General features: G+C 40.0%; 1 protein-coding gene across 1 annotated transcript in view; it reads right to left on the bottom strand.

Annotated features, from left to right (window-relative positions):
• Positions 1–701: 701 nt before the first annotated feature.
• Positions 702–18,079, bottom strand: part of LOC119889105 (glutamate receptor 2-like) — an 18,136-nt gene continuing 758 nt past the window's right edge. Inside the window, exons 2-8 of the mRNA XM_038700000.1 lie at positions 17,901–18,005; positions 17,697–17,804; positions 17,438–17,537; positions 16,456–16,598; positions 4,766–4,981; positions 1,911–2,065; positions 702–1,082 (exon numbers count right to left, since the gene is read on the bottom strand). Coding sequence (XP_038555928.1) covers positions 860–1,082; positions 1,911–2,065; positions 4,766–4,981; positions 16,456–16,598; positions 17,438–17,537; positions 17,697–17,804; positions 17,901–18,005 — 1,050 coding nt within the window. The 3' untranslated portion in view covers positions 702–859. The remainder of the gene's footprint in view (positions 1,083–1,910; positions 2,066–4,765; positions 4,982–16,455; positions 16,599–17,437; positions 17,538–17,696; positions 17,805–17,900; positions 18,006–18,079) is intronic.

Here is an 18,079-nt window from a genome sequence, read left to right as displayed (position 1 = left end):
TATATATATATATATATTTCCATACATACAGCCTTCAGGAATCAAGTTAGTTTATTTCTCATTATCCAACACAACTAAATGAAAGTTTGTAGATCATGCTACAAACACAGAACTTAACGTTTAACTAATTGTATTTGAAAATATGATAACATAATAAAATATAATAAAAACAATATATAGCTACAGTTATTGATATACACATAGGTGACACACACTCTATACACCCCGTACATTCTGCAATGCATTTTTGGAATTTCTGTCTGGGAGAACGTAAACAGCAGCAGTGACACAAACTTTTGGGCCCTTGATGGTCATTTATGACAGGCTTAGTCAGTTTGCCCAAATATGTGTGCTTGTTTTGCAGCAAGCTAGTGCTGGTTGTTTGACATTTTGCGCTAGTTACAGTGGATGTGGCATTTTTCAGTGCAGATTGACAATGGAGTGTACTGAGAGAATGCACAGGGAACACATAACTGCAGCCTTTAAATGATGATCAATGATTATTAATTATAAACTGTTAAGCAGCGTAAAGAACACACATTCTAACTGTAGTGGATAAAAGATGTTTGTAAAAATCATAAATTGTTTACTCTGCCTTGTAGGATTCACAACTTAAAATATTTTTTATGGGCATCTTGGATAACTCTGACCTATAGGACATGTTAGACAGCGCACTCCACCAACATCATCCAAACGAATGACCAAATGAATGAATATATTTTGAAAGAGTGCTGTTCATCCCTCCATTAGAGTTCCACACACTAACAGTATCTATGATGAAGAGCCACAAAACTGTTTGGGAGACTAGTGCTGGAACAACCTTACTAACACATGCATTAGTGGTAACCTACAAACGCTTCTATGTGTATGAAGAAGTCCTTACCCTGAAGAACTCCTTGGTGGATCCAGAGTCCAGGGTTCCATATGCTATCTCTGTCTGTTTAGCCAGGTCTTCAGCACTCTCGATGGGAGAAACCATCCTCTCCACCGTCAGGAAGGCAGCCAGGTTGGCAGTGTATGATGAGATAATAATCAGAGTGAAAAACCACCACACCCCCCCCACTATACGACCTGACAGAGACCTGCACACACACATAGACAAACAGACCAAAGTACGCTGTTATAACAGTCTAATACCTGAGAAGTTCATGAGCTAGCTGGGAGGGTGGTGAGTTCAGCAGAATGACTGAAGGCCTTTGAAAAGTTATAACTAGTGCCCTTTGTGACAATGTTGTTAACTGTTCCATGTTTCAGTAAAATGTTGGGGGGAGCATCCTCTGGTCTCCTTGGACATTAGTAATTATTAGCAATAATTATGTCTCTGTGACAATAGAAAGCCAATGTCCTCACCAGCTTCTGTAACTAATTTATTTCATCTTATTAAATCAACAACACTGCTTTTTAAAATCATACAATCCCTGTCTGGACAAATATAGTGAAGGATTTACTGTTGAGTAAGGTTATAGGCTGGATTTTTAGTAATTTGTGTTTTTACAATTATCTGTGTGTTATCTCACTTCCTGCACAACCCAGAGGTTCTAGTTTCACTTTGAGTGTCTTTGGTGAAACGTAGACCACTACCTGTGGGAACAAACTTCCTCTTTTGGTATTGCACCATTATGGCAGGAGTGGTATACTTCTGTGTCTTTATAATTTTATTAAAAGTTTTATATTATCCCCGTCAAAGGCAATGTTACAGTCAGAAATGTAGCTCTTGTTATGTGCTCTTCTTACATGCCATGTAACAGCTCTGTCTCCAAACATGCTCATAGTATATTAATCAGGTTTGACACACTTTTAATATAGTACAGTCTGACAGTAAAATAACATGTAACAGAAAAAGATAAGAAATACATTAATTCTTACTAACAGAATCTGGAGAGGAGTCATGGTTTAACTGCCATACAAACCTTGGCGAGATGTCACAACCCTGCCGCATAAAAGCACCCAAAGAGAACCAAAGGGAGTTAAATATCCCAAACTCATTGGTGGATTCAGTTGTCAGCGGCAAAGCTCCATCTTCTGGCTCCTCTAGAGTCCATTCATAGGGGCTGAATCTGGATACCTACAAGATAATATTATCATTTATTGCTTTGATTTTCCCTGTTGCGCTGTACCTTCATGAATTTGTGTATTTCCATACAGAGAATGCACACAAGCAGGATGAGGAATCAGCAAGGTGTTTCAGACTGCTCTTTATAGATGACCAGCTTCAGGCACAACCTTCAAAATTTGAATCTGAATATGTATGTTAGCCAAATGTATGTTTGTTTTTTCAACAGAGTGTTCAGCTATCAAGGTTCCAGTTTGGGTTCAGGAGGCAGACACCATCTCCACATTTAAGAGTAGGCTTAAGACTTTCCTCTTTGATAAAGCTTATAGTTAGGGCTGGCTCAGGCGAGTCCTGAACCATCCCTTAGTTATGCTGCTATAGGCCTAGACTGCCGGGGGATTTCCCATGATGCACTGAGCTCCACTCTCCTCTACTTTCTCTCCCTCTGTATGCAACCTCATCCCATTATTTGCATGTTACTAACACAACTTCTCCCCTTTCTGGTAGTCTTGTGCTTTCTCGTCCCTCTCCTCTCTCCTCCTATCAGTTCCTGCACGTGTTTCTGGCTCTGGAGCTGTGGAGTCTGGATCTGTGGCTGCGGGTCACCTGCTGCCCCCGTGTTCCTGCTCGACACCCTCTGCTACAACAACTGTTGTTGCTAGTCCTATTATTATTATTTTTATTATAATCATTAACATTATGACTGTTACCATTAACACTACTATAAATATCTGTACCATTTTTCATTTAGTCTATAGCAACATCACCTTTACTGTCTGTACCTCTGTGTGTATATTGTGTAGGCTGCCTCCCTCCCCTCTCTCTCTCTCTCTCTCTCTCTCTCCTTCACCCCCAGCCGGTCTGATTACCGATTGTTTTTTTAAAGGTCTGACCTGCTGATTCTGATTTTGGCCGATTTTCTTTCTTTCTAAGAACTATAATTGACAGTAAATGTTCTGGAACTTTTCTTTATTGGGATCCCCATCAGCACCAGCATAAGCTTTGTCTATTATTTTGTACATTACCCTATTTCTAGTAGGTTATTTCTTATCTCACCATTTTAATTCTACTTAATTAATTCTCCACCTTATTCTACTGTTTACTCACAAACTACAGTAATCTGCTCACCTTGCTTTTCCATTCAGACACACACACCTATACCTGTCTCTCTTTCTCTCTCCCCCCCGTATCTGTCTGCTCTGTTGACTTTATTTGTCAGCAGTTTTATAAAGACAATTCCTGTATTGAATTTTTTCACCCGCCTTTTTCACAGCAGCACGTGAGCCAAGTGTGGAGGAGGCTTGTTGTTAATTACCGATCAAGTTGGTATTGAATGACATCAGCACCAACAGCTGTGTTCACTGTTGCTTTACCTGGTCCGTCCTTGTAAAATATCCACAGTGTCCACATCTTCTAAAGTAATACAAGATAGCATCTCTCTCTCTGTGTTTCTCTGCAGGTGTAAATTGTGACCTTTGTATCTTCTTCACTCACGGCAATGTGCCCGGAAGAAAATGGATATTTGACGGTGCTCGGCCCCGGCCATTGGTCGTGGCCGATTAAGCTAAAAACTGGCCTATTCCCGTCCCCAGCCAATCGATCAGTGCATCTCTAGTTTACAGGAGTACAAAACCTGTTAATTCTGTTCTTGAAGTGTACCAGATGTATGTATTTAACTTTACCCAAAGGCAGACTAGGAGTCAATGGACAGCCAGAGATCAGGGATGACATATCTGACATCACAGATTTCGAACAGAGATGTGTTATCATCTCAGCCACATATACAATCAGCTGTTATCATGTGGCCATACATAACATAATCATAACTGGGCCAGTTCCATACAATCATGAAGACTGTGAGAGGTGACAAAGCTCTGAAAGTGCTAGTAAGTGGACCCTGAGTAGGTATTACTTTGTCACACAATTTATGGAGAGATTTTGGTCTTGTAATTCCAGGTTATTACGGGATGACCATAACAATAAGTATAAAACGTTATGAATACGCTCAGATGCCTTGGATTTAAGTGAGGAGTAGAAACTCCATTCCTGAAATGTAGAACTGTAGCTTTAATTAGATGAAGTATAGAATGTGGGAGTCTTGTGTATGGACCTGCATCAAAACATATACTTAATGGACTGGATGCAATCTTCTTACAAGCTGTCTAAGGCTTTGTTGCAGGCTGCAGGCCAATCAGATTTGTTTCTCAAATCAGATCTTTAAGACTGTCCGTGCTGTTATTTGCAAGTGATCAGATAGGATTTGTGTGTCCAGATATCACCAACCTATCTCCATGGGTGGCTTTGGTAATGACGTAGGCATCAGTACCTATGTATGCTTCCAACTAGGAAGTATTAGAAATGGAGATCCGTCATTTCACCCTCCAAACAATCGCGCTGTCAAGTGCAGGAAAATCGGATTTGGGCTGGCAGTCTGAACAAGGCCTAAACTTTTTAGGCCCATTTTAATGTGATTTCATCTATTTTATGTCCATGTGATGGAACATATACTCTTCAATGGCAATCAGTACAGCTGTCTCCACGGACAAGCTGTGTGCATTACTGGGATCTTAGTCTTATTTTTAGGCTTCAATTACACTTAGCACATTTTAGGCAGAACATTCATGCATGCCTATAATACACCCACATAAAGGAACCTCTGACAGCCATGGTACCTGAAAGAAAAAAACTATACACATAAACAGATTGACTTACCAGAAAGAGTACAACACTGACTCCTATATAGGCAAAGACAATGCACATCCAGATTTCATAGGCCAGTGGGTCCAGAAAAGAGAAGACTCCTGGTTTGGATTTCTGTGGCTTTTTGATCATGATGGAGATTCCCAAAGACATGAAGGGCTTTGAGAAATCTATCACCTCTTCACGAACAAGAGTGATCGTCAGGGGAGCGACTGCTATATCTGCTTTCTGTTGGAGAGACAGACAGAATGAAATACTGTTTCAAAGAGCAGAAAGAAAACATGCAAGACACTTTTGTGGCATGAGGTCCCTCCCACTGTGCAACTATTTTTTAATAACTGACACCAGGGTCTGAAATGTGTTTGTCTGCCAAATTCAGCTCAGGAATAACATTCAGTTCATTTAGGCATCATTTAAAGTTAATGTTGTCATTAAATGTTCAATATATTTATACCCCACCGTATTTAACAACCAATTTCAAGATGAACGATCAATCCAATATTATTACTGTATATGTCAGCCATGATAAGAAGGAAGGAGGTTAGAAAGGGACAGAGTAAAATGGGTTGCTGTGGGCTGTGGGTGGTGGTGATGGCACAATGTAATAAGACACATACCTTTGGTGTCAGAGACGCAGGTTAAATTCCCCACTGTGCCCCATCCACCATTGTGTCTCTGAGCAAGACACTAAACCCCTAGTTGCTCCAGAGACGTGCGGCCTCTGACATAAATAGCAATTAGTAAGTCGCTTTGGATAAAAGTGTCAGCTAAATGAATAAATGTAAATGTGACACTAATCAAATTTCAGAGAAAGTTAAGTGGAGTGTCATGGCATTAAATAGTATCTTATAATATCATCAGGTAGGCCTACCTACAGACCACAAGAAAAACAAAGTTCACCAAAGTGTATTATAACATTACAGTAAGCGCTCAACACAAAATCCACAATTCAGCCACCAGTCCTTATCTCAGTTCAAATCTCTACAAGATTACATCTCTCAACAAAAATATTCTTTTCTGGATCCCAGAAAGAGGAGTTTGGTTTGAAACACTGTGTCACAGATATTCACTGAGCTGACTGACGGTGCATGTGCCGATCGCCACAATGTGCTAACTACATGTGTCTTTCTGTTATGCATTTTCTCGGCGGATAGCCCGACGATTTCAACCGCCACCACCAACATTTTACCCACAGGTCGCAGGTGCTAATTTGATTCTCTGTGTGACACTAAAGTTTCTGCAGTGTCAGGTTCTGTCAAGCCTGAGGGCATTGTCAAACAAGTCACAGTACATCGTAACGTGCGAAGTTGCTTCCTCTGCAGACTGCTTTACTTTATTAGTTTTGTAGTGTGTTAAAAATATTGTTGTTTTTTTATTTTAGTATTATTATTTTTGATATTGTTAATATTATATTTATGTCACTAACCACTTTACTTTATTCCATGCTATCCACTTACTAATGTTGAAATTTCTCACCTGTGAGACAAATAAAGGCTGATCTTATCTTATCTCTTAAGTAAATCTCATGTGTGGACTCACATTCCCTGAGAAAACATGAGAGCACATTTTTGGGTTGACTTTGATTTGATTTTTTGCATTACAGTGATCTTGTTTGAACTGTTGTGCCAGCAGTAGGCAGGCTGTAATTTCACGAGATACAGCTATTTATTTCAGAGATTGAAACAGAACAACAGAAGAATGAATGCCCAAAAAGTTCTAGCAATTACATGAGTGAAGGAGAAACCTGAAGGGGGAGAGATAACGGAACGGCGGTCACTGTGTGTGTGTGTGAGTGAGAGAGACAGTGAGAGAGAGAGAGCGCTTTGTTTCTTTATTTCCATTGTTATTATATTGTATTGGGAGCACATGTTGCTGACTCATCACAATCCATCTGCCTTCATTGTTTTTCATCTTGATTCAAGGCATCGTCTGTATGTATATCATTTATTTGAAAACAAACATTTGGGGGGGCTGGGGTTCAGGGAGAGCAGACACCATTTCCGGTAGCGGAAAGTAACAACAAGTTATTATGTAAAATTGGCCTTAACTTTTTTTATAGCCTACTAAAAGTTCTTAAACCTCATCATTGCCACACCGCCATTGTCATCACTCAGTTTAAAGTGTTCCCACAGAGCTGAGGGCTTCATTTTGTTTTCCCTTTGATGTTGGGTGAAACAGGGTGAAGCATTTCCCCATTAAGAGAGAAAAGCATTTATGCACAAGGCACAGCAGTATAACTTCATATTTAAATCTCTGGTTCCTTCTTTTCAACATAGTTTCTAACAAGAACAAAATGGTAATAAAACTCAAAATTGAAGTGGCGAGAGCAACTAAGTTATCAAAGATTATTAAACTAAACAGAGCAACCACTTTGACGTTTTGGGGTAACTTGCCGGGTGAGGTCGGTTACCATGGTTACTTGCCCTTTTGGTCTTCCTGCAGAGTGTCCGTAGTGACACCTTTACGGCGGGAATGGTCGCATGTTCCCAGAATAAACAGTTTTTAAGGCTAGCGTGTCCGTTTGAGTCTGTGCAGGTCACAAAGGCCAAATCTTGGGATGAGCGCCCCCATAACTAATATCACCTTCTCTTAGGGAGAGACAAAGAGAGAGAGTTGGGTTCTTCCTTTTGGCATAAAATAATTAAATGACCACTGGTTGGTTCACTACATTTCTCGTTTGTGTTCATTAAAAGCTTTGTCTTTATCTATTGTTTCTCTAAATGCCAGGGGACTAAGACAGATTTGTGAAAGAAAAGCCTTTGTTTTATTTGCCAAACAACTTCAGGCAGATTTGTTTTAAGTTTTTTTCAAGAGCGCCATTCCTCTGTTGATGTCAATTTTTGAAAATCTCAGCAGCTGGCATAACCACGCTTAAAAATACTTTCACTGGTGATGTCCTACATTCAATGGGCACAAATCTAATAATTAGCTGTAGCTCTCACACTTTTATTGTTGTTGTCTTTATTATTATCCAACGAAGGTTAAAATCAAGGGCAACTGGACGTTTCACGAAACGTCTTCCAGTATCTTCAACCAAGTCCAGTTGCCCTTGATTTTAACCTTCGTTGGATAACTATGACCTGGATGACTGAGAATCTTCATAGACAAGTCTTTATTATTATTATATATCTCCATTTTTGGAACCTATCTTCTGCTGTCCTTTTATTGTTGATACTGACACTAATGTTTGATTTTTTTTATGCATTTACAAGGAATGGGTTTCTATGGGAGTAGAGACTCAACTTTCTTCCACCCTACTCTGATATACGAGCTTACTGCTCAGACATATGTGTAACTACAGACTGCATATGAGCTTTAAACAGAAGAAGATGTAGTTTAGTAGATAATTACTTCTAAAGTGAGGGGTTTTACAGCTTTTTGGAGATTTTATCAGTGTGTCACATGTGCAGCTAGAGTGTAGAGGACAGTATTTGGTAGACCATAATTTTTTTTTAAACTGCTGCCAGTCAAGCATATTTATGTCCAAGCACAAAAAAGGAATCAAAATGTAGCTTAAAGCATTTTCTCTCTGAAAATCAAACCTAACATCTTACTCAGTGGAGGTTTAGTTTTTTAGATCTAAACCTTAATTGATATGTAACTCAGGTCTCATTCATGCCTGTAATTATGCAGACTGAGTTCTCCCCCTGTCACCAATTCTTTACCTTGCAAAATCTTCCTTCCAGCTTTAAGTGTGGACACATGATGTCTATTTTTATGCTCAGCTACTCAAGCACTTACTAAAAATACCAAAATGACAGCTGAAATACTTTTTTTTTAAGGCAAATGCACTTTTATATCAAAAAAACATCAAATTGTGCCGCTTGTCAGTGTGGTTAAATAGCTCAACTGGTTACGCATCAGTCTCCATAGCAGCACTTTTTAGTCAGAGGTGGATTCCATTCCTACTTCCACCGACAGTGTGAGTTAATTTTCCACACGCCTCTTGGGAAATCCTGTTCTCTGCATTTTAACCGAATGGAGCAAAACTGAACACATATGTTTGCTAAACAAGTACGTGACATATTATGCATTCTTTTACCTGTAGATGGCACTACAGGATTTTCAAAAGCACATGTTTTAACTTAATGATGCCAACAAAATGTTCAGTTCCCACTGACTTGCAGTGTTGTTGGTCTTTTGAAATTCAGTTTATTTACATGGAAATAAGTCTTTTATGAGATTAGTCACTTTCTGTGTCTTCATTTTCTGCAACAGCGGACAAGACGTCACAGGAACAATATTTACAAGCAAAACAGTTGCATGCCAGGCATTTCTGGTCATCAAGGGATTTACTTACCTACTATTGGTAGTTTGGAAGCATTAAATGTGATTTCAGCACACAAAAAAAATAAAAGCAATAGTCCAGTGGTTAAGGTGTTGCTCTTCAGAACCAAAGGTTGAGAGATTAAACCCCAGTCTGGACATGTTACTCAAAGCTGAACAAATATATTTAAACTGTAGCATATCCTAGATTTGTTCATTGATGTATACATTATATACATTATTATATATACATTATTCTTTTATTGATTATACAATGTTGATGAATACAATGTTTATCGAGCTGACAGACTAAAGAAAAGTGGCGGTACTGCCATTTATGTGAAATAAAATTTTCATGTCAGGGTAGTTTTGTGTGAATCAATCTGCAAACAACTGGAAATTCTGGCAGTAAATGTGGACATTGTTAAGGGCCTCAGTATAACATAATAATATATGTTGTTATATCTGTTTTACAGACCTCCATCTTCCCCAGAGTATGCGTTACAGTCTCTGATGCAACTTTTATCTAGACTAAATTATAGCGAAATTATTGGAGCTGGCGATCTAAACCCCAAAACTAGCAGAAACTATTCATGAGCGTAACATGACAACAGGCTCTACAACTGATTGGCATGTATTTAGACAGTTAAGAAAAAAAATGGGCACACACCTTTACACACACACACACACACACACACACACACACACACACAGTCTCACACATAGACACAAACAAATTTAGGTTGTCCCTGGTAGAATTATTCCTGATGCTTTTCTTTCAGTTACTTATTTAAATTAATTGTTATTATTCCAGCTCTCGTGGCTCTGCTGTGTTTCATTTTTCTCTTAGTTGTCTTACTATGTCAGCTGTTTATTGCTGCTGTTTGGCTGGTTGTCTTTTACTATTATTATTATTTTTTGTTTGTTTGTTGTTTTTCTCCTCCCCAAGCCCCCCTCTCTGTTCTATTGCAGGTTTCGTAGCTTTCTGCAATTGGTGTTTCCCTCTGCTATTCCCTGTTGTCCCCACCTTCCATCCCCCTTCTCTCACAGGTGTTGTTGTCCTTTCTCTGTGCTGTCTGTTTGTGCCCCCCCATCCCCATGTCTGCCCCCCTGTCCGGCCCGGTGACAAATCAATACATAATTAAATAAATAATAAAACAGAGGAGTATATTAATACTGTCTTGTTAAAGTAAAGCACAATATGGTATCCAGCTCATCATACTCTATACCAGGCTGCTGGGCAGGACAGGTTTAAAAAAAAAAAAAAAAATGGAGATCTTGAATAGTTGACTCTACTAGTTCTGTGTCTGTGAATCCCTGTACTGACAATCCAGGATATTGATTGATCAGTCTTTAATTTTGTACCATTTTCGGTGTTATCAAGCCCTAAAATCCTTACACTCTAGAAAAACCTCAGGACCTGACCTTATTGATCCTTATTTCTTGAAATTGGCAGCTGATTTTGTAGCATTGCCTCTTACATATCTTTTTAACCTTCCAGTGGAAAATAAGGAAATTCCTAGGATATGGAAATCAGCTTTTGTTCTCCCTTTATTAAAAGGGGGTGACCCAGCTATTTAAAATAATTACAGGCCAATATTTAACTTATCAATATTAGCTAAAATTCTTGAAGGACTTGTGAGTGATTAACTGAGGAATGCAAATGTCGTCTACATATCAATCAGGCCACAATGAAGGTGGAAAATTACATTTTGGTTGCAACTAAAACTTAGACTTATTAACTCAGGACTTTCAGAGCAAGCAGTTGTTTGGTTCTCAAACTGCCTTAGCAATAGGTCTCAGTGTATTAGATATTATGGTCTATGTTCCAATACTGTATCATTCAATAAGGGTGTTCCACAGGGCTATGTATTAGGTCCACTTTTATTGACTTTTATATTTATATAAACAATATGGGTCAGAAAGTGTCAAATGCTAATTTTCATTTTATGCCGATGATACTGTGATATATTGCTGTGCATTCATGCAGAGAGGAGATCGAATGGAACCAACCAACATAGGACGTAGGACTGAGTGTTAAAAAGACGCATGGCATCGTCTGTTTCAGGGATAGAGCAGGTGCCATACAAACAAATACCGCGGAAGAACAAGACTGTTAAAAGCTGCAACAGCGGTGTGATCAGCAGTGTGCAGACTGTGCAGGTCTGATATGTCTACAAAGTCCGGAGAGGCAAAATGCTGTGACGGACATTTTTACCAGAGATTATGGCTGCTGTCAAACCAGTTTGGAGTTGTGTTGGATATTTGGCTTGGTTTTTCACTTCGCTGGTACAATGATAAGTATAAAGCTTGATAGTTGATTCTAGGCTCTTTCCTGTAGCTTGTTATGGACTTGAGAGGAAAAGGGCATGTGGAAAGTATTGCATGGTTTGCATGAGATAGTGTATGTTGTGAAATAAGTTATATGCTGATGCTTAAATGAGCTAAATGTATTGATGCATGTGTTGTTGGTCTGTGGTTGCTTAATGTACTTTTCTGTGAAATAAGGATGCATTTTCTTTTCTGGGTTTATTTAAAGGTTTTTCACCTAATGGCTAATAGCAAATAACTGATGATGAATTGCACTACTGGATCTGCACAATAAAAAGCTGTGCAGTCATTAAGTAGAATCCAACAAAGGTTAAAATCAAGGGCAACTGGACTTGGTTGAAGATACTAGAAGACGTTTCGTCCCTCATCCAAAGGACTTTTTTCAGTTCTGACTGACTGGCTACTGTACTGTATATTGAGGAGACTAAACAACCACTACACAAACGCATGGCTCAACACAGAAGGGCCAACTCCTCAGGTCAAGACCACCAGGTGCACATTTTAGACAGAGAAGATGGATGGTTTGAAAGAGGTGTCAAGGAAGCCATCTACACCCGGGTCGAGAAGCCGTCATTGAACAGAGGAGGGGGGTCTACGACACCACTTATCCCCCACTTACAATGCTGTCCTTTCATCACTTCCCAGGAAACTCAACAAACGTAACCTATTGGCCTCAGGTGAAGATACCAACGATGGTCGTTCAGTCTTGGCCACAGGTAGTCTTAACGACTGTAACGACTGTAGTCACAGCAACAAGGAACACTAACCAACCAGCGGTATCGCTCGGTATTTTTTGAGAATAGGGTACAGAATAACATTCTGCTGGTGAACGAGCTATTCAATGGTGAGGGGCGACTTTTCTCTTATAGAGTTTTTCTTAACATACAATATTCCAGTGACGTCGAAAGAATTTGCAGTTGTACTTGACACCATTCCTTCAGGCACAATAATGCTTTTTAGAAATATGGACAGACCTTCTACTTCCATCTCCCTCCCCAGTGTGGCTGAATCACCAGTTGGAAAAATCTGTTTGTCTCAACCTCAAAATAATAAGAACATTCGTGCCTTGTTTCAGAAGAAATCTATTCCACATCTTATATCATATTGGAACCCATTTGTAAATGATATTGACTGGAAAAAGTTTGGATGATTCCTCACAAATACCTGATTGTAAACAAGGTGGAGGAAGTGTTGTATGCTGTTAGGTATACCTCTTTATACCATGTGAACTGTTTTCCTCTGTTGGCAAAAAGAAACAAATGTCACAGCATTGGTGACTGTGTGGTTGACGTGTCAGTTACTTATTCAGTTCAAAGTGGCTGACTTCCGGTTGGGTTTAAGGTATAGTTCTCAAAAAACTGCTTCCTGTTTCATGACAAATAATTGCTCACCAAGGCAAAAGCATTGACAATAACTCACAAGCTTCATAATGCAACATATTAAGGCCTTATAGCTGCAGAATTTTGAGATGGGTGTGGTCAACCTGCTATGGGGAGCATATTTATGGACATTTATGTACGTTCGGTAGGGGCTGCTTTGTTGAAATTTTGTAGGGGCCGCCATTGAGCCAATTTTTCACAACCGCGCCCCCAAACCATATAAGACAATAGTTGCGTTTGACGTCATGCAGCACTGCGCAGCACTGACTTAACGTGATGCATGCTGGACTTAACATAAGGCAGGCTGGTTAGAAATTGTGTCCGACTTTTAGGTGGCACTGCAAAAGGTCTCTATGTCACATGATATTAAAACCTTGCGGGAGCAAGGTGGCTGCAGGCGCCGGCGGCCACAGTTGCTTTTCTCCGGCTGCACAACATTGGAACCACACTTTTGCCTGGTCTCGCGGCATTTTTCTTTGCAAATGCAGCGAGATCAGTCATTGATCTCAGCTCACAGTAAGCTCAAGCAGGTAGATTGTGTCTGACTTGACGGCGCCATTTTTATTCCCCACCCCTGCAGTCGCATGCAGCTCACATTAGACTATCAAGTTACTGAAAGTCAGCCGCAGTCATCTCGAATGCACCTAATAAAAGACAAACCTTCTGACGTGTGTGCCAAGTCTCGTGAGGTTTAGAGCATCCCTCGACATGTGAAGGCTATTTAGGGGGAGCTTTAGAGCCAAAGTGCAACCCCCAATCCCAAACATGACATCATATTGAAACATTATCAGTTTAAGTGTGGCTGCAAAGTTTTGTCCTTGTCATCCTAAAGCTGACAAACATCTGTTTGAAAAAAAATTTTAAATGACGCAGGAAGTGCAAAATAGCTGACTTCCTGTTGAGCAAAATCTCCTAAGAGAAACAAAACGTGTTTTTTATAATGACAGCAATAGTCACACCAAATATCATAAAGATCAAAGAAACTTTGTCCAAAACATTGTGTGTGTTTAGTGGCGCTATTGAGCCCTCTGGCCACGCTCGACCCCAGTCACCGCAGAACTTTTCCCACCAGACCAGAGGTGTGTGCAAATTTTTCTGAGGATTCGAGTATGCTAAGACCATGAAAAATTGTTTCCCGGGGAGAAAAAAAATCTGAGCAAAAGCACTTTCGCGCTCGGGCCCTAATTAAAGCAGAAAGTAGTGCTGAACAGGCCCGCGCCTCTACACCGCAGGCCTGCTGACACGGCTCTGAAGTTTTTTCCACTTAATTTAACATCAGCTTGAAAGCAAATAATTTTTTATTGTAAATAAATTCTAGTGAGTAGTAGTCAGTGTTTAGCTTTACGCTCTGGACTGTTATGCACAAGCTCTGGCATCCACGCTCTGGCGCGAATCAGTCAGTTGTTAGGAAAGACAACGAAACGTCTCTGAAGTCTTGCTTTTACAGAAGAAAAAAATGGCTTTCATTTAATATTCATTTAGGCCCCTTGCATTGAGTGAAAAGAAACAGAAAAAATTAGAATCAACAGTGAACAGTGAATTTGCTCATAGACTAGTCTAATGCAAGTTAGACTGTTTCATAAAAATAAAGACTGACATAGTATAGACCAGAAAAATTAGACAACTTTTCTTTTTTTAAATTCTATGTTACATTGGTACATCAGTTACATTACAAACAGCCAAAAAAAAAAAAAAGGCTCATAATTTGTGGTTTGCTGAAATATTATCTGATATTAGCTTTCAAGCTAAATGCGCGTCATATAACGCTCGCCAAGCAGCTAGTCCGATATGCCCTTAAAAACACCGGTGGAAAAACAGTGAGCTGCAGCACACATCTCTCCTCTCCCTTCCAAACACTAGCTAGTCAGTGGACATAAAGTTGTTACTGTGATGTAGAGACAGAGCTCTGTTAAAGAAGTGGTATTCTGCTTTTTGGCTTTTCTTTTTTGTGCATGTAACAGGTCATAAAGCTTGCCAAGCGGCTAGCGGGTCAGGCACGCCCTCAAACCAAGCTAGTCTGAGCGGAGGCCCTTTGGCTCGATTCGCCTTTGTTTGGTTTTCCATTGTAGAAATGTTGTACCTGTACCTACTTCCAGGTACTTTTTTTCGTATCACCTCACCTCTGTCCAGGTTCCAAGCGAGCTGAGGGATACTAAAATGTAACGTGAAAACAGACAGACTGCTGATTGGTCAGAGAGAATCACTATTCACTGCATCATCATTGCGTGCACCAGACAGAGGCCAGCAACAGAAAGTTTTATATTTTACAGTTTTGTATGTAATTTCATCACTAAATCCACTTCTGAGATGTTTTGAGGTGAGAAATCAGCTGTGTAGATTTCCAATATTGACAGTTTTACAAGAAGTGATGGCGGAACAAAAATGTGCTTGAATATTTTGGGAGTTGAGGAGCTCCGCAAGTGGCTGCGGGGGAAGCCTGTGCCGACCCACAGGAGGAGCGCATGAGGCCGGCCAGCCGCCCGCTCACAGAGTCCTCTGCTCCCGCCGTCACACAGACCGCTGCAGCAACAACGGCAGAGGAAAGCACAGCTGGAAGGTTGAAATGTTTTAACTTCAAAAAGAGAAAGCTGTGTGGATCACTGGTGTGTGTGTCGCATTGAACATTACGTCGCGGCAGTTGTGTGTGGCGTCGCTATGACTACAAGCTACGTACTATCTCTGGATACTGTCTGCAATGGAAAACGGAGCAGGGCGAGTAGAGTCGAGTCTATCGATTTGCGCTATGGTAGCATTTTTCGGCAAGGCAGCATAGATCGTCAGAACACCGGCAACAGTTCAACGTTTAGTCCTAATGGTAAGATGTGGAACAATGATGTTGTGTGGTTGTGGACTTGTGAGTAATTTATACCATCTGCTCAGTTACAGTCGCAGTCTGAAGCGGCTTTGATTTGGATCACACTACCTTGTTTCTTACGACCCGCCCTTCTCTGCTTCTGATTGGCTAGTAGTCCTTACTTAAGTAAGATGCATCACTCTGTAGCTAAAGAGCGGAGCGTACAACACACAGGGTGAAAAGTGGAGCTGCAGCAATGTGCAGTATGAGAAAAATATGGTGTTTTTTGAAAATTAAACCATGTAAACCTGTTCTGGTACAACCCCTAATTAAGATTTTGAACCTGAAAATGAGCATAATACCATGTCTTTAACTCTATGGATGAAAGATCCTTTTGTTACAGATTAATAACTCACCACTCTGAAACTCTTGCTCCAGTTTAATGTTGCCAAGCTGGTCGGCAACATGTAGCCTACAGCTGAACTGAAGCTGTTTACAGTCTTCTCACTGACCCACCCTTCTCTGTTTCTGATTGGCTAGTAGTCCTGAACCAGGAACTGCGCATGTGCACCTCCCAACAAAGACCATTTAGAGACAAGATGTATCACTCCATAGCTAAAACGAAGCCTTCAACACAGGGTGAAAAGAGGAGCTGCAGCAATGTGCAGTATGACAAAAATATGGTGTTTTTTTTTATTAAACCATGTAAACCTGTTCTGGTAGAACCCCTAAATAGGATTTTGTACCTAAAAATGAGCATAAAACCACCTCTTTAAGGGTGAAAAGGAGTGGAATCTCTCTTGGACATGGCATTAGCCAACGGAGAAAGTCCGGTTAACCAAAAGCTACAACCCTCACTGCTATTCAGAACATTAGCAAAACTGAATTTTCATTAAACATGATATTACTGTGTGTATATTCAAAAATCTTACCCCATACACCAGCTCTCCCACCATACCATTCCAGATCTTGGTTTCTGCATCTCTTGCTCCGTATTTGCCATCTCCCACAATCCTCAGCTGGTAGCGTATACCACAGTGCTTTGCAATCTCCGCAGCCAAGTCAACACAATAACCTAACATCAGTCAAAAAAACCCAAAGAGACACATCAGCAGTGCTAGACAAACGTCCTACAATAACAACAGAATGTGGAACTGAAGTGTAAATTAGGGCTGGATGAATAAATAAAAGTAATCGAAACCGAGATTCAGAACCTCTAACTGACAATGTAAAACTGTGATTTTACCACGTCGTTTATTTTGTTCTTTTAATCCTGTTAATATTTCCCCACTGTGTTCATGTTGAGGTGCGTGTTTAGTCAAGTGACTCCGCCCCGTCCAGTCCTGCTCAGCTTCCAGACCGGAGTTTGAAGCACAGGGAGATGCTAGCTAGCACTAACCACCTTCATTTCTCGGCAGTTCGGGAAACAACAGACATTTTGACCATCACTTTCTCAGATTCGCTCACCCACACAATGTACACACACACACATTCCACAAATGTTCAGGTCAAATGTTAAATTAATTGTGATTTTGATTTTAGGTCATATCATCCAGCCCTATGTGGAATACTTCAAAAATTGCACATAGATAATCAGCAGGTACCCACTAAAGAATTACTGGGTATGGTTTTGACATACATTTTTAAAAAGTGTATTATGAACATATTCTTTCTGAGTATTGTGTGCAAGAATTGTATGAAGATGCACATTAGTTTTGAAGCTGTATGATGGTCCTACATTAAATTGCGGCATTAGCATTGTTGTTATTTATGACCCTATATAGAGTTAACCATAAAATATAACAATGCTACTCAAAGCACCTTTTCATGGCTTTAATAAACACATAAGTAAATGAAATAAAAAAGAATATTGACTATCATTAAACAAACACACAATACTGTATATAAACATACCTTCGTAACGGTCATTGTCTTGAAACAGCTCTGCATTCTTTTTCAGCATCACATAGGGGCTTCCTGCATTTACACACAAAAACCTGTTAGGGTGATTCTCCTGCCATATATTTTCTGTTAGTAGCTGCTCATGTCTGAGCTCTGTTTATACTGAAATCCTCCCACCAGCTTGTGTATCTTAGCTCATTTCCACTGTCACTGTTACATTAGTAGATGTTTGCATATTCATGGTGACAATATCACTTCATTTATTAATTACCAGTATAGTTGTAACGATGACGGTCTTGTTTTCCATTCCCATGGTGTCGTTAGGGTAAAGATCTGACTTTGTCACCACCATCTTATCCACCTCATTCCAATAGCCAATCTAAGAACAGACACCAAACACAGTTAGGTCAAATATCTCCACCTAGCCACATAGCTACATGCTGTGGTCATGATGGCAAACTGATTCTTGACTTACCTTTACAGGTCCGTTGTTCTTCAGTTCCATGATTGTCACTGAGTAGTTGATTCTCTTCCCGTATTGGTCAAACTGAATGTTCCCTGTTAAACCATCTACACGCACCTACACACACATACATTTTTACTTTAAATGTGTAGTGAAAGTATTAGGTTTCAGGTCTTGCATGCCTACACCCT

This window comes from Micropterus salmoides, unplaced genomic scaffold, assembly GCF_014851395.1.
Source record: "Micropterus salmoides isolate LMB-PRFRI ecotype aquatic unplaced genomic scaffold, ASM1485139v1 Ms_hic_scaffold_1, whole genome shotgun sequence".
Taxonomy (NCBI): domain Eukaryota; kingdom Metazoa; phylum Chordata; class Actinopteri; order Centrarchiformes; family Centrarchidae; genus Micropterus; species Micropterus salmoides.
Note: the sequence above shows the minus strand (reverse complement) of the source record. Positions and strands in the feature narration are given on the sequence as shown.